This window comes from Lissotriton helveticus, assembly GCF_964261635.1.
Source record: "Lissotriton helveticus chromosome 1_1 unlocalized genomic scaffold, aLisHel1.1 SUPER_1_unloc_52, whole genome shotgun sequence".
Lineage (NCBI taxonomy): Eukaryota > Metazoa > Chordata > Amphibia > Caudata > Salamandridae > Lissotriton > Lissotriton helveticus.
In genome coordinates this window covers 613,777-635,944 of record NW_027611695.1, presented here as the reverse complement: position 1 = coordinate 635,944, position 22,168 = coordinate 613,777, and the positions used below count along the sequence as shown (strand labels likewise).

General features: G+C 43.1%; 1 protein-coding gene across 1 annotated transcript in view; it reads right to left on the bottom strand.

The window, feature by feature from the left end:
* Window positions 1-4,629: 4,629 nt before the first annotated feature.
* Window positions 4,630-22,168, bottom strand: part of LOC144806196 (uncharacterized) — a 77,820-nt gene continuing 60,281 nt past the window's right edge. Inside the window, exon 2 of the mRNA XM_078672612.1 lies at window positions 4,630-7,741. Within this exon, the coding sequence (XP_078528738.1) occupies window positions 6,192-7,025 (834 nt within the window). The 5' untranslated portion in view covers window positions 7,026-7,741 and the 3' untranslated portion in view covers window positions 4,630-6,191. The remainder of the gene's footprint in view (window positions 7,742-22,168) is intronic.

Below are 22,168 nucleotides of genomic sequence, written 5' to 3'. Positions count from 1 at the left end.
CGCTACTCCGGGACCCATAGAGGATTAGTGTTGAATTAGTATAGTGAAACATGCAAGTACATTTTAAGTAGTGGATAGGTTAGTCAGTTATTTGGATTTGGAATGATAGCAGAAGCATAGAGGAGAACAAAAGTTTATATCTATTTATCGCTTGTTGCAGCACGCTATTCAGGAAGCCTATAAAGGATTAGTGGTGAATTATGGTGAAAGATGAGGTAATTTCAGAGGTGGATATTAGTCTGTTACTTGGAGTGAGAAGGATAGCGGAGGGATAAAAGGGGAAGAAAGATTTGCATTCCTATAGCACTTGTTACCCCTGATGGGTGTTGAAGCGCTTTTCCGGCGAGTAGCACAACACTCCGGTACCCATAAAGGATTAGTGTTGAAAATTAGTATAGTATAAATATGAAGTCATTTGAGTAGTAGATATGTTATTCAGTTATTTGGGCAGTATAATAGTATAGTTGAATACGGAATTTGAGAAGTGAACATGTTAGTCTGTTAATTTTGATTGAAAAGGATAGTGGAGGGATAAAAGAGTGAAGGATTTTTCTTTTAGGTCTTAGCAGTAGGAAGAGGCTTTTGGATGAGTAAAAAGGAGTTTTGGAGGGGAGGAGTCAGAGGGAAGAGTTTAGAAAGGTTTGTTTTAGGGGATCGGTGTAGTAAAAAGAGGTCAGATGATGCAAGGTGGGGTAGAGCAGGAAAGAGTCTAGAAAGGGTTATTTTGGCGATCATAGTAGTGGTATGGGGTTTGGGATACATGAGAGAGTGGATGTAGAGGATATATTGATAGATGCATAGGATGAGAGATAGGGTAGTGCATCTGAAGGAGTAGTATAAAGAAGTTTGAGATGAGTCAGAAAGTTGGGCTAGAAGATATATTGAGCGAAGTATAGGCTGAGAAATAGGCTAGTGCAGTGGTTCCCAAACATTTGACTCCTGACGACCCCCACTGAGTCACCACTGGAAGCTGGGGACCTCCAAGCAATTTGCATGATTTATATTTCAAACATTAAAACTGTAATTCAAAAAAATTAAACACACGTGTGCACACAAAACACAAACTCGAATTGCTAAGGATTTAGTATTTTATATTGAAAGAATTTGCAAAAAAAGAAAAGATTTAATGGGAAGGTTGGTGCTGCATCTCCGTGACTAACTTGTAAATGGTTGGTTTTATTTTACAGTACGAGGCTCCTGCTCATTGCAGGGCCAGACTGGAAACTCAAAGCAGCCATGGCAAATGTTTTCAGATCCTCCCCATACGGTGCACCCAAGTGCAGTGAGTGAGCTTGACCACTACAAAGGGGGCTTTGGGAGGCTCTCTCCCCCCAAAAAATATAGGAAACAATGTTGCATTCTACATTTATAAGTATATTTTGAATTGTATTAGCTTCGAAAGAATAGTAAATATAGACCTTACTATGCACCAGGATACAATAATCTTTGTTGGGGTTCTTCAATCATTCCCTTATTATCACCCTCTAACAGTGCCTCTCATCTCTCCATAGCCCCTCTGTCACATGTATTTCATTTATTTTATAGCATCTTTCATACCATTGTAGGATGTAAGAGCACTTGACTTCACACACATATAGAGACAAGGACTCATACATGTAAATCAATGTACAGAAAATGTTACATAAGGCAAAGGGGACTACAAGGTGTAGGATACACATGTCATTTATACTGGTAGGCATTTTTAAAGAGTGCTTGGTAGGAAAAGCACACACTCAGGATTCAGAACATAACATAGTGGTTAGCATTGACTTTAACATTAAAAATGTATTTACACCCAACTAAAACTTTATAGCAGCATCTGGATAATGAATGGCTGGGAAAAACACAAGCTACTAACTTGTAGCATGCAGTTTGCAAGCAGCTCTTTGATGACAGTTTATAGGTCACGGTGCTAGATTCCAATTGTCACTTATGAACTGCACAGTAGCAAAATAATCTCTGTGACAAAAGCAGTAACCCACTGACCTATAAACTTAAAATACAGTTTTTTAAAATGCATGGTATACGTTCTTTGCAGTAGGCATATTAACCCTTTGTGCTACATTAGATAAGTCAAAACTGCCACTGGACAAAACTCACATCTCTCTCCAGCAGGAACATTAATCACTGGCGTTATCTTGACACTGTTATTGTTGCTCGCAAACTGTTAATTATACGAGGAACTTTGCAGTGCTTTTAGATATGCTGCCTGCGGACCTCCTGGGAATGTATCACGGACCCCTTGGGGTCCGCGGACCACAGTTTGGGAAACACTGGGCTAGTGCATTGGAAATGCTAAATTAGAAGAAAGTGATAAATATATAGATCCATAGGTACATTGAAAGTATATAGATACATAAAGGAAGTAAGTATATTTAGATTAAATATATTGATAGAGGCACAGGCTGAGAAATAGGGTAGTGCATTGGATATGCTTTTTCAGGAGAAAAGTAACAGACACACAGATCCAAGTACATGGAAGGTACATAGATGCACAATGGAAGTATGTACATGTAGACCAAAGATGATTTTTATTAATTGATTAACATTATTATTATTATTATTATTATTATTATTATTATTATTATTATTATTATTATTATTATTATTATTATTATTATTATTATTATTATTATTTATTTTTTCTTTTCTCTTAACAACATAATTATTTCACATGTTTTATAAAGTAATACACAAAGATAGGTACATATCTATATTGAAAACAAATGTTTATATACAGAGGGATATGCTGTAAATTTCTGTTTCCGTATGGTGCTTATGTGGGGAAGAGCTAAATCTTGAGTAGTTTTCTGAAGATAATGTGGTTGTCGGTGGATCTTATGTTGAGGGGTAAAGAGTTCCATAGTTTGGCTGCTTGAATAGAGAAGGATGTGCCACCCATGGTTTTTTTCTTGTATGGTGGGATTTTGAGGCGAGATGCTCCTTTAGAGCGTAGGTTCCTTTGTTGAATGTGTTTGGTGATTTTATTCCTTGATGAAGAGTGGTCTTATTCCATGTATTGCTTTTTGGGTAATACAAAGCCGCTTGAACGTGGATCTTCTGGCAACCGGTAACCAATGCAGGGCTTTTAAGGCAGGGGAGATGTGGTCTCGTGGTTTGATATGCAAGAGTAGTCTGGCAGCCGAGTTTTGAATCCGTTGTAGCCTTTTCTCGGTCGTTAAAGGTGATCCGTGGTAGAGGCTATTGGCATAATCGAGTTTGGATAGATCAAGAGAGATGGTAGCTTGGACCTTATGTGGAAATCCCAAATGAGGGAAAATTCGTCGCAGCATTTTTATAGTAGCAAAGCTTGATCTTGCTAGTTTATCCACTTGGGCATTCATCGGCAGCTTGAAGTCCATGGTCATTCGGAGGTTTCTTACTTTCTTCAATACTTTAGGCAGTGATCACAGTTCATTAGGCCATGCGGCAAGCGGGTTGTAATTTTTCCAATCGCCACACGCGAGTATTTCAGTTTTTGAAGCATTCAATTTGAGATGGCTCCAAGTCATCCACTGATCCACGGCTCTGAGACAGCTGAAAATTGGTGATTTTCCAATGTCTTTGGGGCATTCCAGTTGAAGGAGTATTTGCGTGTCATCTGCATAGTTGTAGCACGTGAGGTGATATTTATTGATCAGTACTGGTAAAGACTTCATGTAGATGTTGAAAAGCATGGGCGAGATGATAGAACCTTGAGGGACCCCTGCTTTTTGGAGTACTGTTTAGAGGAGAAAGGTGGGGTATGGATGACATTAGTTCTGTTTCGAAGGTAGGATACGATCCAGTCTAGAACAGTTCCCTCTATGCGGGCTTCATAAAGTCTTTGTTTCAGAGTGTCATGGTCAACCGTGTCAAAGGCAGCTGAGAGGTCCAAGAGGAGTAGCGCAGTAACCCCATTGCGGTCAACTGTATTCTTTAGGTCATCCCAGATGGCAAGTGAAGCGTAATACTGAGAAAAACTAACCTGGAGAATTGCTGCAAATTAAAGTAAATAAAAAAAAACTAATAAAGAACTACATAACCACAGCTGTGTGACCTAGAAGCCGATTCTTTCTCAATATAGCCCTAGTTAGTGATTACCTTACAGTGCTCACATTATCACCCGCACTAGAAGAGATGGGAGCCTGGGGTGTCTGGTCACAGAAGGTCATTTGCATACAAAGGGGGTGACAGCCTGTTCACAACGCACAGCATAACTAGTTTACGTAAAGTGCTTGTACACAGAACAGGGTAAAGTCTTGTGTCTCTTTTTCATTTTCTTTAATATATACTGCACCTCGCTCTCTTCTTCTCTTTCTCTCATTTCAATTGATCATAAATTACTCAAATTCACTATTGCTTTATCAGCACGGCACAAGTCAGGGTAGTCACAGTTTGAAGGGGTACCCCCACTAATATCTAGAAACAGGACTCAGTTCCACCTAGCTCCTTAGCCTGCAACTGATAATTGTTACTTTGTGCCCCAGCACTGCAGACACAGGCCTCTGAGTGTTTGTTTGTGTGAGTGGCGCAAGAGAGGAAAAGAGAATTTGAAAAAATTAGCCCTTCTTTTGCTTAATACATTGTAAATGTGAAACACTTTGCGGCTTAGGGGCTGGATAAAGAATAACATCAGGAAACAAACGCAAATTAAAAGTACATTTTATTTATCCGCTGAAAACTGTTTAAGAATGTAATTTCCAAGTTCCACATATCTGCTTAAAAATATTTACACTTTCAGTAATTTCCAAGTTTGGTCAAAAACTAATAGTGGGTAAAACACATGATGTATAAAAACTGAAACTAAAAACCTTATTTTTACGTTATTTTATGTTTCTTGTTTTTAAAACAGGCCGTCAACCTTTCACATGAGAATTATTATAAGGGGCTGACATCACGTCTTGTGATGTCACTACATGTGATGTCACTGTGATTTGCATATGATAATGGGCTCCTTCACTATTTTCCTTCCATGTGCCCTGTTTATTGGCATGACATGGGTCTATAGGTATTAAAAATAAACATATCAATTCACAGGTGTTCAGCCCGTTTCTCTGGTGATGTCACATATTGACATGTATTTGGCTGCTTCTTCTATTTTTAGGTGAGTACAAAGAACGTGCTGTTCCCCCTCCTTCCATTTCTCTCTTTTTCTCCCCCTTTTTTTGTCTCTCTCGCTCTCTTTATCTCTCCCCCCTCTCTATCTCCCACACACTCCTGTTACCGTTAGCTTCATAAATGTCACTGCCACTTCTGGCATTCGTACGACAAATCCTTTAGAACATTTGAGGACAAGGGACAATCAAGTGTGGAAGACGAGTTGCTGGGAGTGCAACGGATTGCCCTGGCACATATATGCTTTTGATGTGGGATTTCGCTATTTCACCACATTCTTCAAACATAGTCTACTGCTTACAATGGCTCAATTCTGGTAAAAAGTAGAGTTTGGCAAGACACAAAATTAACAGGAAGAGCCAAGTCGGAGAGGAGCCACGGGTCACACTTAGTTATAAGGCCCGAGGCATGAGCTGATCCATCAACCGATAGCAGTGTGTAAAAGATGCAGCAAACGTTACTTGAAAACATGGTATATGCTATTTTATATCTAAAAATAGGTTATTTCGTGAACACCTGTGCTTCGCTTTAGTTCATTACATATACTGCAGTGGCATTTGTTAATAGTAATATATACATTTTACCAATGACGTATTCCATCTCCAGAGCCCTTTCAACATGTCCAGTCTGGGTGTGTTTTGTTTTTAGGGTTTATCACTAATCCGACAAGTTAGCAGAAAATATCGTTGTTAGTCCCAGTATTGTTCAGTGTTGCTTTTACAGGTAGTGTGATCAAGTGCGATTGAATGTTTTCTTTGTATCTCTTCTTCACCAACTAAAAATCAAAAAAAATTATTTTCTTTTAATTCACATTGTGCTCGCCTCCCACAGTGTATCCTGGTGCATCATGCCGCTTTGCTATGTGTATGGAAGTGAACAATCACTGGAAAAAAAACACTTTTATAATTCTGAAAATACTGTTATCTGTTTTTCTTCTTTACTGCTAGTCGGGTCTCCTATCATCTGGTATTTCAATGTCCCACATAATTTGAAATGTATTTTTCCCTAATTCATTCCTCTCACAATAACTGTGTGTTCGCTGATGTCTTTGTAGGTTTTCGAATTGACTAAAACTCTTCACACATTCACTGCATTTAAATGGTTTTTCTCTTGTGAGTTCGCTGATGATACCTTAAAGCTGAATAGCCACCAAACCTACTGTCACATTCACTACAATGATAGGGTTTTTCCCCCGTGTGTGTTCGCTGATGACTTTGTAGCTGTGATAATCGACCAAAGCCCTTCCCACATTCATTGCACTTAAATGGCTTTTCCCCTGTGTGTGTTCGCTGATGATTCCTTAATGCTGAATAGCCGCGAAAACTACTGTCACATTCACTACAATGATAGGGTTTTTCCCCTGTGTGTGTTCGCTGATGAATTTTTAGGTCTGATAACTGACTGAAGCTTTTCACACATTCACTGCACTTGAATGGTTTTTCCCCTGTGTGTGTTTGATTATGTTTTTGAAGGTGTGATAACTGACTAAAGCACTTTGCACATTCACTGCACTTGAATGGTTTTTCCCCTGTGTGTATTCGCTGATGTGTTTGAAGGCTTGATAATTGACTAAAGCTCTTTACACATTCATTGCACTTGAAGGGTTTTTCTCCTGTGTGTGTTCGCTGATGACTTTGGAGGTTTGATAACTGACTAAAGCTCTTTACACATTCACTGCACTTGAATGGCTTTTCCCCTGTGTGTGTTCGCTGGTGTCTTTGCAGTTCTGATAACCTACTAAAGCTCTTGACACATTCGCTGCACTTGAATGGTTTTTGTCCTGTGTACGTGTGCTGATGAAGCTTGAGTAGTGATGTCAAACTAAAGCTCTTGCTGCATGTGTATGATTCTTCTTTCTTGTTTAGTGTCTGTGGGTCGGGTATATATTTGTCTAAATCCCATGACTGCATTTCCTCATGGGCCAACATGGCTGATAAAGCATTTGTGTTTTTCTCACACACTTTATATGTGTGCAGTATTTTGCATGTTTGATTTCTGTTTTAAAAATAAAATGCAATAGCCCCTAATATTTGCCACACTCCTAATACGTAGAAGGTGTCTTTGTAGTCGATAGTGCCTTTTGATTGGATTATGGCTATGCACGATTGCGGGAAAAGATGTTTCTTCCTTCAGGCCGGTGCAAATCGGGACAGTCTGTTGTATTTTAGATAGAAGAACTCCTCTTTACTTTACCCGTCAGTTGTCTGGCTCCGCTCTGTTGTGCTCTTCTCTGGTTACTGTTGTTTTTTCAGAAAGAGTTTACAATTCACCTAGAGCACGGAATGATGGCTTGTCATCATTTTAGAAAACAGAGCACTGTGGTAATCACATCATACCGATCCCATGATCAAAGCTGGTGTTGGACACTTGTTTATACAGGAGGCGGTTTCTTATCGTTGTTGCCTTAATTTTCCTAAGGTCATTTCTTCGTTTTGTGGCGTGGAGGTGCACAGCTCAGCCTCTTACAATCACTGAACTGCCTTGATGCTTCATCCGAGATCTGTCCGTTTGTGTGCAGGTTCCTCTGTCGCCGAATGCGCTGATGTTTTCCTGAATACTGTAGCTCATTATTTCTGCTATTATTGAAGATTTACAGAATTAGCTTCGTTATTGATGGTCATTTCATATATTCAAGGCTTGTTTTCTGTTGGATGTAAAGATGTTTAAAATTACTAAATTGAAACATAATGGAATGAAAATTCACAACGTTTAACTGGTTGTAACAGACATTTCGGTGGAGTTTTACCAAATCTCCATGCAATGCAGCGCAACTCACCCTCCCCCCAGCGAGGCTGCGCTGCGTTGCGTGACAGGGAGGGAGCAGGAGAGCACCATATTTTCAAAGATATGACTCTCTCCTTCCCTTTCCCTTGCACCGGCACTGATTACAGCAGCCCTGCGCCATCCACACACCTTAGCACCAGAGTGCTAGCGTGTGTGTGTGACTCCAGCATAGGTTTTGTACAGGAAAGACACCCTAGACATGAGGGAAAGCTTTTACCACTTTGTATGCGTGTTGCACAGTGCAGCACGCATGCAAAGTCAGAAAAGGAAGGAGAAATTAAAGCATTTCTCCTTCCTTGCGCCTAGTTTAAAAGGGTGCAGTTTTCTCACGCTAAACCCAATCTACTCTAGTTGGTCAATTGGGTTTAGCGTGAGAAACCTTGGGTGGTTGCAGTGGAACGCCCATGCACCACCCTTAACAGGCCCCATAGTGCAAAGTAATGTGCAGCAGTGCTATGCGATGCTTCACATTACTCTTACATTATTTGCTGGAAAGAAAATTAGGAAAAAAATATTTTGCACTGTTTTGTGCCACTTTTGTGACACAAACACGGCGCAAAATCTTAGTAAATCAGCCCCTTCTTCTTTTCCACCTTTGAAACTTAGCAAGGAATATTTTATCATACACAGATATTTAACTAAAAGTTCTGCTGATCTGGTGACATCTTATCAATATCTGAAAAGGAGGTTCAAGATAGATGCATATGGTTAAGACATCATTCAAATAACAATAGATTTTAGAAAAAGAGATGGATCAGGCGGGGCTGCGAAATTTACAGTAACTCTTCGCGAAGTATATAACAAAAGTAACTCCATTCACTCACTTCGTCTCGTTTCTTTCCTATTCACTTAAGATCATCTCAAATACCAACTCCTGTCTTTACTCACTTTTCATAAGTCACCTTTGACACTGTCAATAGCTCCCTTGGTTCAAGCATTTCTGGTTTCTTCTAACCTGGAAGATTGGAACATTATTGTGGGTTGAGGGGGGTTTCCTATCGCCATAACATCTATCCATCTCCCTGAAACTAGTGCAGCTTACAGTACCTGGTTCTGGCCCTGAAAGACAACTTTCAAAAGCAAGTCTTAAGTTCTTCCTAAAGTAGATGAAGTTCTGGAAGATGCAGCTCCTTCGGGGGCTTTTTGTAAAACAGAACGAGGGGTTCACTGTAGGGCCTGTCCTTTATATTATGTGCGCAGATAAGGCAAACAAACGTTGATTCATATAATTTAATATTCAACGATATCAGTCATTTAGTACTTATAGAGAATCCTTCACAACTAACCCTGGGTGAAGAATTACGCTACGCTTGTGTAGGTTGCAAAGTTTGCGGTACTTCGACCTACGTGTATTGCATGTAGCACAGTGCAAACACGCATAGCATAGCGTAGCGTTGTGCAGCAGTCATTTTGTGCTTGCTCGTGGTCCTCAACGTCAAGTTGGTGACCGCGAGCGAGCAAAAATTACATCCCGGCAAGACTTTTTCCTTGTTCGCGATCAGCAACTTCAAGTTGCCGATCGCAAGCGTGGAAAATAAACCTCCAGGTGAGATTCTCAATGCGGGGAGGTCAGGTTTCTCATTGCAAGTGGGCGCGTATGCTCGTGACCTCTCACGATGCGAAACTACCAGTTTGCGTTGAGAAAGCTGCTGTTCGAGTAGAAATCTACTCGAGCACCAGAAAACGACGGCTTGCACTGTGCACTACGCAGTTCGCCTAGCTACACGTAGTGCGAAGTACACTTTGCGTAGCTACGCGTAGCGCTACTACGCGACCTACGCCCAGGGTTAATCACAACCAATAATTTACCTGACACATCCCCGCAACAGATGTGTGTATGTTACTCTTTTTCCCCTCTTTTCCACCATTACATGGTATCTGGCATGATGTTGTTCGTTTGGGGCCCAGGATGCCATTTAGTGACTGAATAGGTATTTGGCAGAGTGGGAGGAGGTGTCAGTTATCCACAGGTGATGCGGCATTTGTACCTTTCCATATTTCTCATATTCAAGTTTACCTAATTTTCTGTCCTTTGGCCCCCCTACTGCCCTCTGGCTGCGCACTCACTCTGTGGGGTTAATCAGAAGTCAGATAACGGGCTGATAGTCACAAGGCCATGGTTCTCACTTTTTCTACAACACTGATTGCAGACATAGGGCCTATTTTAGAGTTTGTCTAACAGATTATTGCCTCAAAACCAGGGGTGGGTGAAGAATTCCGTTGTGCCAGCGGAGCTCGTTTCAAAAAACGCCACGAAGTGATGCACAACTGATTTTTTTTTCTCAAGCGGTTCGCCAACTGTAAGGAGGCACGCGCTTGTGAGAAAAAATAACGTGCTAGACCTCCTCCTGGCGAGATTTCTCATTGTGGCAGGTCGCGACCACTCGAGTGTAGAAATCTGCCATTCTCATTGATGAAGCTGACACTCGAGTAGAATGTCAATTTGAGTGGCAGGAAGCAGCAGCACCCTCTGGCGTGATGCGTAGTGCCATTCGTGCTGATTTTTAGTGCGGGACTTAGCAAACTCTGCCACTTGCGGAAGTCCGCAGAGTAGGGCAGACTTTTTCTGGCACTTCATGGAGCTCCCAGGAGTAAAACTCTGCAAACTACACCAAAGCCTAATCAAAATGTGACAGATATCCTGTCTGCCTTATTATAATTACCACAGGATGTAATGCATTTTTAATGGGTCGGGCAGGACGCCTGTCACATTTGTGACGGAATAAACAATTTGCTGAAAACTAAATTAGTTGGTGTACATTGTGTCCAGTGTGGCTAGCTGGGCTTGAAGGATCTTGTGGTTTGTGGGTCTCTCACTGCTTTGAGGTCACCGCCAGGCAAAACTTCTGTCAGTCGTGCCTTGTGCAGATATTCCTTTCTAGGCAGGACATCTGTCAGCTGCGCCCTGCGCAGATCTTCCATCCAGGCAGGACCTCCGTCTGCTGCACCTTGTGCAGATCGTCCTTCCAGGCAGGACTTCTGTCAGCTGCACCTTGTACCGATCTTCCTTCCAGGCAGGACTTCTGTCAGCTGCACCTTGTGCTGATCTTCCTTTCAGGCTGCGGCTTCTGTCAGCTGCGTCTTGTGTAGATCTTCCTTCCTGGAAGGACTTCTGTCAGATGTGCCTTGTGCAGATCTTCATTCCAGGCAGGACATCTGTCAGCTGCACCTTGTGCAGATCTTCTTCCCAGGCAGGTTCTTCTCTGAGCTGTACCTTGTATAGATCTGCTTTCCAGACAAGGGCTTTTTTCCTCAATGATGAGTTCAAAAGTCGGGAGAGGTAGAACTGGTCTAGGTCACCTTCTTTATTGGAGTTTAACTGGTCAAGCCACAGAGCTCGAGCTCTGAGATGAAGGAGAGTCTGGATGTTCTGAGCTCCGTAGAACATTGGGACAGTCCTAGCACATCTACCACACACTACAAGACATCAAGAGTCACGCTACAAGTGTGCTCCAAGGTTTTATTAAACCACTGTTTCTGAACATGCCCTGGCAAATGCCAACTAGAGAATAAGCATCCTGCCTGCACCAGCAGAGTGCAGAAAGCTTTTCAGCACCTTGAGGTATACATGGACTTTCTCTATCTTAACTGAAGATGTTAAGCCTTGGTAACATCTATCGCCTTTGGACAAGGTCCACCATTTCAGAATGTAACTCATCCTGTGCAGGCACAACCCCTCAAGTCTGTATTGCATGAAGCTCGGTGGTTCTCATCCAAAAGAGGGCCCTCCACTAATTGCTGACATTTCCTTACACCCCCTGGACAGCCGTGGCAACACACAGACCAACTACACCCCCTCAGGGATCACCAGTCCATCTACCAGGATGAAGACTCAGATCTTTCAACCTACTCTGTTACCATCTTTGGTACGGCCTGTCTCTGGGATTCGTGGAAGCTCCACACTCAGTGAGCTCAGAGTTGCCTTGTAAAACCATCTCATGAGAGTGGAAGAAAAGAACAATAAGTGACACGCACTGCACAGCAGTGTAAATAAATCTACCATTTTCATTCCATGTACCATTGTCCTACTGTTGATGTTTTGACATGGATGTTTTGCCGTCTATCACAGCAGCTTCTTCGCTTAAAATCTTACTCAACAGTTTGTTTTGCATCATACCTACTTACCTATGTACTGTTTCTGACCTTACAACATCTCTGGCAGACATGCTGTGCTGTCTGTTGCTACATAAATAGGAAGTAGATTGCTACTGCAGGAAGAGTGCAGTGTCCTTGCAGTCAGAGGCACTTGATTGGAATGAAAGGTACCATGTTTTTTTTAGAAAAGCTGCAACTATTAGAATAATAACATACCAAAAGAAGCACATACAGTGCAATAACACAGACTGGGTACTAGAAAAACGTGACGCAAACAATGCAATAATACAGGACAGGCACAAAATCTAATGCAAACCATGCAATAACACAGGCCGGGCACTAGACGCAAACAATGCAATAACACAAGTCAGGCAGTAGGATCGATGCAAACAATGCAATAACACTGGCCAACCACTATGAGAATCTGATGCAAACAATGCAATAACACAGGCCAGGCACGAGGAGAATCTGAGGCAAACAATGCAATAACACGGGTCAGGCGCCAAGAGAATCTGATGCAAACAATGCACTAACACAGGCCGGGCACTAGAACAATCTGATGCAAACAATGCAATAACACGGGCCAGGCACCAAGAGAATGTGATGCAAACAATGCAATAAAACGTGCCAACCACTATGAGAAGCTGATGCAAACAACGCAATAACACAGGCCAAGCACCAACAGTATCTGATGAAAACCATGCAATAACACCGGCCAACCACTATGTGAATTTGATGCAAACAATGCAATAACACAGGCCAGGGACTAGGACTGATGCAAACAATGCAATAACACAGTCCAGACACTGGAAGAATCTGACGCAAACAATGCAATAACACAGGGCAGGCACAAGGAGAATCTGATGCAAACAATGCAATAACACAGGCCAGGCACGAGGAGAATCTGATGCAAACAATGCAATAACACAGGCCAGGCACAGGGGGGCCGATTCACAGAACTAACTTAAGACAAAATCCTAAACTTACTACTGTTGATATTCACAGAAGGCATTTAGTAGTAGTAAAGTTAGGATTTTGTCTTACGTTTGACTTAAGACAAACTTAAGACAGACTTAAGACAGACTTAAGACAAAATCCTAACTTAAGTCTAGGAGGGACCGAGGGGAGATATAACATATAATCCCGGCTTTACCACTTTACCTAAAAATGCTGGAAATAAACACCAAATATTACTTCTCGACAGGGCCACTATAGAGGTCCTTATTCTGGGATTGTAGTCCCTCGGCCTCTCCCTCACAATCTCCACCACCCTACGTGTGGTTTACTGCACTGGGAAACTGTGCAACCAGGAGCCTACCTGTTTAACCCTGACCTACCAATTTGTGAAATAGTGCTCTTCGGGAACACTAAGTAAATGTATGCCTCTCTCCCATTTATGTCCAAGATAGGGGGTATTTACAACCATCCTAAAGTTGTAAGTAAAACTGTGTTTTTAAAAATGGGCCCAGACGGTGGTGATGCGTCTTTAACTAAAGATTCATTCGAGCGGCTACTGGACTGTTGTTGATGCGTTGCCAGGAGTGTTCCTGGCATTTACGTTCCTGGTGCAGTTGGGTGAGTGGTGAATAAATCTTACACTTAGCCTACCGATAAAACAAGAGTTTGATTACCACATAGACATTGCCTCTGAGGGAGTAAACAGCACTCATTCTCATGGACTATTCATCTGAATGTAACATGGCCAAGTAATAACCTTTGGAAAAGGTAGTTCTGTGTTCATCAGACTTAAACTGTTAAGTACTAGGTAAAACCTACACTTTCTGTGCTCTGTCCCCTAACCGGACAATGTGTGCACCTCGAAGGAGACTGGATGGAAGCAATAAACAGCAAAGGCACGTTCCCAGCACAAACACCAGCATGGATTTCTCCGCACTCCATATCAGCATCTCTATAGGCAAACACTGTCGAAACAAAAGGAGGGGGAGAGCCCGTATGACCCTCGAGAGCCTAGGCCGCTCACTAGAAAACGACGACGAAGGACAGGACTCTAATAGGATAAACCGATCCGACTCAAATATAAGGTCAACATAATATTTATTGACTTAATGGTGCAAAAGACACTCTGGAATTAAATCAATACTATTCGAATAATCAATGTTCGATTTATAATAGAGGCATTGCTGTGCTGCAATAAAAGAAATCACCGGCAACAATAGCTATTCTCACAACAAAATGTACTTTTTTCAAGTTTGGCTTGCATAATTTACAAGAAGGGGATAAAGCGACAACTGATAGACAACATTATAAAGCTTACCAACAGATTCTTATCAAGGTCACTAGTACTTTTAGAACAACACAAAGGTTAAGGAAAAGCAGAAGTATCAAGGTAGACAGTGTATCCACAGTGACAGACAATAAACCCTTATTGATAGTGACCACATAACAGCCGTCTCCAGGTCGGAGCGCCTAATTACAAAAGGCCTGCTAATACGGTGAACGACTACAGCACATCAAACTATGACTATGACATTGGTCTATCAAAACATTTGAATTCTGCGTCTGTTCTTAAAGTCTTTTTATTGAAGAGAACAAGAGGAGACATTACAGAAATAGGGTGTCATACTTGAGATACCATACAATAGGCGACGGGCGAATACGGCAACGCAGATAAACAAATATACATGAATCTATGACGTAAACGTAAGTAAGCATATAAAGAAGGATAAACAATATGTTAAACAAACCAATTCGACTTCAGTATGCAAGACCCATCCACCCAAAATACAGAATAATTAAGGCCGGAGTAGACACCCACATGAACGAGTAAATCAGTTTAGGATAAACAACCCACCTCTCGCAAAAGGAAGATGGAAAGAAAAAAGGCCATAGAACAAAATAAGATAAAATAACAAACCCCCCCAAACCCCCCACCCTGCACCCCTGCAATGGCTACGGCCTGACCCCACTAGCAGCGTGCCTGTCGCCCAAGAACTAACCCTACAAGAAGGAAAAGAGTGGAGGAGGAGAAAGTAAACATGCCCCCGGTCTCCCTTACCCCCCCGCCAGAAGCGACCTCCCCGAGACATAATCAAGACAGTATGAAGCTAAAGTTATACACCAACCGGGGGAGGGAGCAAAAACCACCCGACTCCCACATCATTATAGGTGCAATCTCCTTATTGAATCAAGGTATTTTATCAAACCCAGTCAGTCAAGTTCAACCCTGGCCACTACGAGTTTTCGTGCGAGCCCTTCCCACCCGTACCGCCATCTCAATGGAAGAATCAGAGCACTGAGAAAAGTCCAGGTCAGTGCAGTAGGATCGAAACCAGGATAATATTTCTCGATGTCAACAAATCAAACAAGGATAGCTGTCCAAATCAAGGTATTGTATCAAACCCAAGCAGTCAAGTTCAACCCTGGCCAGTCCGGTTTTTCTTGAGAGCCCTTTTCACCCGAACCACCATCTCAATAGAAAAATCAGAGCGTTCGTAAAAGTTCGAGTCAGTGCAGTAGGATCGAAAACAGGAGAAAAGTTTACGGTGTCCACAAACCAAGCGAGGAAAAGTGTCCCAGGATAGCGAATCTCTCCAATAGTCACTGAGGAACTTATAACGGCACATAGGATTGTCCATGTCTATATTGGGCGGCATCAGGATCGAACAGGAAAACCTGGCGATAGTCACAGGCTTGTTAGCTGTTATTTGGGGACCGACAAAGCCCATTAAATCTGGCTTCCGCACAGGGTCCTCAATCTCAAGCGTACACTGCTCCGCGGGTACCACAGCTTGCTGAAAACCTACCGGGGGGTCGTCGTCCGGTCTCAGACAGATATCTTCCACTGGTACAGTCAGCTTCTGGAATATGGCGGTGACCTGCGAGTGGGGCGCCCCAATGGCGGCCATTACGGCCTGCAGCGATGGCGTGCCTTCCGTCCGCTCCATACCATCTCACGAAGCGACAGAGCAGGACTTGAACCCCGGAGGTCGACTACTCCGGGGTAACAGGCCCACGCAAAGCCGATGACAACAGCGGGCGCTCTTCGTCTTGCAATATCGACACCGGCGCCGCTAGCTAGGGCCCATGCCCATCCACCCCGGGAGGCTAGCAGAGTCTCCGGACGTCGGACCCCCGACCACAGCAGCCGGCGCGTCACGCAGCGGTGTCCTCGGTGTGAACCGTTCACAGTGTCACCATCCAAAACAAGCAGAGTAAGTCCCACTTCGGAAGACCGGACGCAGCCCAGGTCCCGCGGCCGTTGTTGTTCAACTCTAACCCGGATGGGCTAGAAATCGAGGCCCCGGCTTCCACGCCGAGTTAGGCCGAGGATGGAAACACGGCATATCTTCATCATCCGCTAAGATGGAAATCTCGGGATTGCAACTTTAGAATCAGAAACACCTCATGAACACGGGAGTCTGGTGTGAGTTCAGAGTTGATGTCAGGATATACGAGCTGCTGGCAGAGGTCGGCGGAGCCGGGAGCTTACGCGGCCATCTTGATTGCTAGCGTAGCTCCTCCTCTCTGCGTCTGTTCTTGTTGTTAGGTGTTGATCCTAGAAGATATAGGTCGATGGGTTTCACGCTTGTGCCTTAGGCACGCTTCAGGACTTCGCACAACGAATGTCACCCAAACATCTCACCATGTTGAGGAGGCCATTGGGGTGAGAGTTTGTCACGTAAAATGGAGCGCCACAATGAAAGAACTGTTCGAAGAAGCACAGGGTTTACCAGCTTCTCAAAATGGCATGTCCTCTGTTTAGATAGCTGTCCAGAGGGCCAGAGACCTGAGTGGGACCATCAATGTAAGCAATGGCCCGGAGCCGCCATGGCTAATTTGTAACTCCTGGGTCAGTTTGCTTGAGTGGTGGATGCAAAGATTCACAGTATGCTGATATGGTTGGGTTGGGTTGCAAACACGATCCACAAACTGGCATGTGGAAACTCCCTTCGGGAACCTTGCTGCCCGGCAGCTCCTGCCACCCAGCACCAAACAAGTAGGGCTTTTATACCTGAGATGTGTGCGCCCTGCCAGGCGGTTCCGGTTGTGCTGGAATCACCGAGTTGCACTAGATGAGTGCGGGCAATGGAGCAGACCACCCGAGGACGCGACAAATCTGGAGGTTCCCGGTGACCAAGAGTAATTCTTTTAAAGATTACTGTGAGGGTGTTACCAGTACTTCTGAAATGCAGTATTTTCATGGAAACCAAAACAAAAAGGTTAACACTAGCTACCGTATGAGTGCGGTTACTAGAAATGTAACATCCGATAGCACGGTAAGCATTTACACGTACTCTCTTTTTGCAAATTATGCACGACTGATCTTATACTACAGCCCATCCTATAATTTGTGTAGCGTATTTTATACCTTATGTAATTCTTTCTTTATACTATTGGCTTTCCTGTTCAAAGTGCTGTCTCACACAGGCAGGGACGTCATACCACTGTGAATATAGAAGTCACTATTCCCTACCCGGATGATGAGCTCGAAGCTTTGCACATACCCGTGCCCACGCTGCACCTAGGATTTCAGCCTACTTCATCACCTACACACCCCCACTCATATCGCGCTTGGCACGCTACTCGACATAAGACGCTTTTGCGCTTACAGCCCTGATGAGCCATTACCCGTACACGGTGTGACGAAACACGTGTCGGCTTTTTGCGCTTGTTTGTACTGATTCATTCAGAACTATTACATTTCTTTAATTCCACACGGATGGACTGTGAAAACATTTTTTTGAAGCCTTACTATACTTTGGTTCTCACATGAGAACCACATGAGAATCTTGTGGGCACAGGAACCTCGTTGCTTTTCATTTGACAAGGGATACGCATCTCTGTCTACACAGGGGTCTTTTTCTGTTGGTTTTGTTCCCCTGACCTGTTTCGCACCGAGCATACAACTGCCTTACCACCTCTTACATACTGGGAACACGCTGAGCGCCAATCTTCCTGACACTTTTCAAAACCATTCTCTCGTTTTCACACTATTCCCTAGTGCACCAACCCGGATTCAAATTAGCGACCCTCCAGTTCGAGACAAAGACATCAGTAATTATATCACTAAGCAATTGACCACTTCATACAGAATAGTTTAACTTGCATTTTCTCTTCATTTTAGATGAGTATACTATATTACAATTCCTCCCACTCGGACCTCATTTACCCGACTCTCGTCCAGCTCAAAGTTCTGCTTGCAGTATATTGTTGCTTTACAAATGAAGGCTAAAATAAATAAATGTAAATAGCAGAGGCCAAGTGTTTTAGGGGCAGACAACAATGTAGACTGGCTAAGCCCTGCTTGGTCACCCTATCCCCCTTCTTGGCCAAAGCCAGTGCACCCTTGTCTTGAGAGACGGAACTGCAAGAGATTCTGGTATCCTGATTTTATTTTGGCCTCAGCACAGAGAAGATACTGTGTGCGCACTGCATGACTAGGCCCAAAATTGACCCGAAGACCCTGAGCCTGGCTCTGGGGATGTTGACGGACACTACAACCACTCTGTTGGTGGGGCAAAGACTACGGTCTGTGTCTCTGGCTACGTACAGTGAGTAATGGTGGCAGCGTACCATGTTCTTAGACGTCACCAGTGAACAGGCCATTTTACTTGTCAGAGGGCGTCTGCAATGCTTACAGGGCATTGAGTAAAGTTCCATTCACGTGTTATGACGAGACCTCGCATTGGCATCCCCGTTTGAATTTCGGGACGCGTATTTATAATATTAGGTAGCAGGGCTCTATATTGTTTACACATGTGTAAGTATGTTGTTACCAGTTACATCCATGTTCGATTGCCCATCATCTAACATGGCACAAGATGGGCAATATTGTCAGCAATCCAGATGAGAAGGGTGTAACTTTGGACACAAGGGTGGAGGGATGGAGTCAGGACCGCCTTTAGAAGGTTCACTCTTACTGTGCTCATGTTGTAAGTATTCCCGCATGGAGGCAGCATCATCACTACCTGCTGTGAGCAGCAACCACCCTGCACAAAGTCCTTGTTTGTGCAGCAGAAGAAAATGGAAGATGAAATGCAACCAGAGAAACCAGTAAACCCAGACAGGGAATACGCATTCAGGGTCTGAAAATACTACAGAAAAGTGGGTCGCAATCATATTGGCTTTGTTGTAACTCAAGTTGCTTTACTGCCCGACACGAAGAGCCGCTGTTTCAAGATAAGTACCACTGATAGTGACTCCCCCGTAGGCGAGGGCACATTGCCTGGTTTCTGCAAGTCTTCCGGGATGAAACTATTGCCCCGGGCAGTGGCCCTGTGAGCTGCCTGTCTGATGAGAGGGAAGAGGAGAGAGCCTTGTCTGGAAGAAGTCTCCCTGCCCTTTGAGGAGGACCAGCAGCAGAGCCCGTTGTGAGGAACGGCCCAGAAGGAACAGAGTAAATGTGGCAGTGTCGAGAAGTCCTGTGACGTGCCCAGGATCCCCCAGTCTCCCTGACTGAGCAAGTCTGTGTAGAGGTTGTGTCTCACTTGCCAGTGTCAACTGCTAAATAAAAAAAGCTGATTCGGAGACCGCAGAGGGGAAGAAGCAGACAACCACTGCTGAATCTACCATTGTTGCACTTCTGCGATAACACCAGCACCTCAGACCCAAGAAGGAGATCCTTCCACCGCAACTACTCAACCTTCCGCCATGACTTCTGGGGCAGACATCTCAACATGTCTTCATGGAGACACTGATATACCAGCAAGCTGCCAATGGAGAGGAAATCAAAGGGACAGCGATTGTCTGTCCCTTTGCCCCAGAGCTGGCCGTGTTATTCATGGCCAAGTTTTAGGAGAAATTTACCTATGATAGCAATCCATTTGTGCATAATATCCACAAATAGTTCCGGTTTATTGATGACATTTTTTGCATTTGAGATGGACAAGATGATATCTTAAATGTGTTTATGGAGTGGTTGAATGCCAGATCAGTAGATATACAATTCTGTGTGTCCAGTAGCCAGTCATCTATCACATTTCTGGATGTAGCAGTCTTTGGCCACAATGGCAGATTATGAACTACAACGAGCCTTCTCTGGCGCTGCACCAAAAATTTGGAACTCTCTTTTATCGGAAATTCATAGAATCTCCTTCAAGGATGCTTTCAAATTGGAAGCAAAAAGATTCCTCATGAATAAGTTCTTACCTTAACACGATGGACCCTAATCGCTCTGTAAATACTACAGCATTGGTTAATAATCCTGTTTGGTATAATTGTATTCGCCCCACTTACATCATTGTGTATCATCACTCCCTTGATGTCATTTTATCATTGAATAGCCCACTCTACGTTAACCCTAAATTAGATACGATCTGTTATGTTTGCACTATATGATTTTATGCATATTAGTTTCACCATTTTAGTCTTGTTGTGATCTTTTTCCATCCTCTTCCTCTAACTGTAAAGCGCTCTGATATCCTTCGGGATCAAGTTCGTGCTATAGAACACTTTATAAATAAATACATTGTTTACCAAATCAAGAGTTAGGAACAATGCCCTGCAGTATACAAGTCATCATCGACACAGTTTACATGACAATGTGCCTTCGGGCCAATTTCTCCGGATAAGACGGAATTGCTCAGGTAAAAGGGCTTATTTCATGAATGCAGAAATTCTTGTGCACAAATTGAAGGAACGTGGATACCCAAACAAGTTGCTGAAAATACGATGAAAAGTGCTTGGTGGACTCCAAGAGAGACCCTTCTGGAAAATAGAGCAGCAAATGACAAGTTAGAACGCATGGTATGCATCTCCACATTTTGTTCAAGGACTACCTGTAGGAAAGTCGGTTTCTGTTATAGAACCCCCCCCCCCCACTTTTTTCCAGACCACTGATGCACTTTGACTTGATGTGCCCTGGTACCCTGCCAATCAGGTTCCCAGGGCTTGTGTTCCTTCCCCAAAACTAACCCAATTGGCCTATCTGACCACTGGTCAGCCCCTGGTAAATGGTACCACAGGTATCAAGGGCACTGTGACCAGAGAAGGCCTCTAAGGGCTGCAGCACGTTTTGTGCCACCCTTAGAGGCCCTGTACCTCTACACACAGACACTGCCTTTGCAGGCTGCGTGTTTTGATGCAGAACAAAGTGAAGAGTCGACATGGCACACATCCCTGTGTGCCATGCCTACAACCCACTGCCCTGGCCTAGATCAACCACCCCTTGAGCTGGGTGCACTATACCCGTAGTGTGGGTACAGGTGAATGAGCCCTGTAAGTACAGTGCTGCCATTAAGAGTATATGGTGCTGGGAGTTTGTCATTACGAACTCCACAACACCATAATGGCTACACTGAAACCTGGGAAGTTTGGTATCAAACTTCTCAGCACATTAAACCCACACTAATGCCAGTACCTCATGTATATATATATTCTTTATTGTGCGATTAATTAAAATCATTGCAATAAAACAACAGTTCGTGAATCGGAGCAATTTCTTACATTCCTTACAGATAATAAGGAAGTATTAAAATATCTTTTATAACTGTTAGAAGTACATAACATATCATAAAAAGGTATTTTGTTCATAACCATATAAAAGAATACATTTCATTATTATTCACCTTATATATTAATAAACCAATTCATACAAATAATCTTTGAGTCCCCTGTCTGTTTATCTTTTTTGTTTTTTATTTTTTACCAGCCCCTAATAAGAAGCAGAGCATACAGTAACAAATGTTTGGTCCAGTTGTGTTCTTAATACTTAATATATAAATTGCATCCATGCTTCTTAAAATTTCCCCAATCCTCAGATACTTTATTAAATTATCAAGTTACATTGCCAGTATAAAGAAAAACAATATAATTGGAATCATAGCCGCTTTCAATTCTTATTAAATGACCACAACGTCGTCCTGAGCCAGTTTTTTCTCAGCTAGAAGAATAAATTCGACAAAGTAAACTGTTAATTTGATGATACGCCCTTGAACGCACAGTATTATCGCTTGGCGACATGTTCTCACCCCTTGTTTGTTGAATATTGGTTTTAAAAGAGTTAATCTTTCTTGACACAATTTGGGGCAAATGCATACAATGTGCAATAACGTTTCATTAATATAACCACATAATCTACACTTTTGTGATTTCCAAACTTGTACCCATCTCGGTGTACCATCTTTTGTGGGGTAGTATCCAAACCTAAGCTTGAGGAATATATCCCTTACCGTCGGTTTCAAGCAAAAAGATAGCTAGAATTGGGGTTCAATTTTATTTTATGAATTGATAA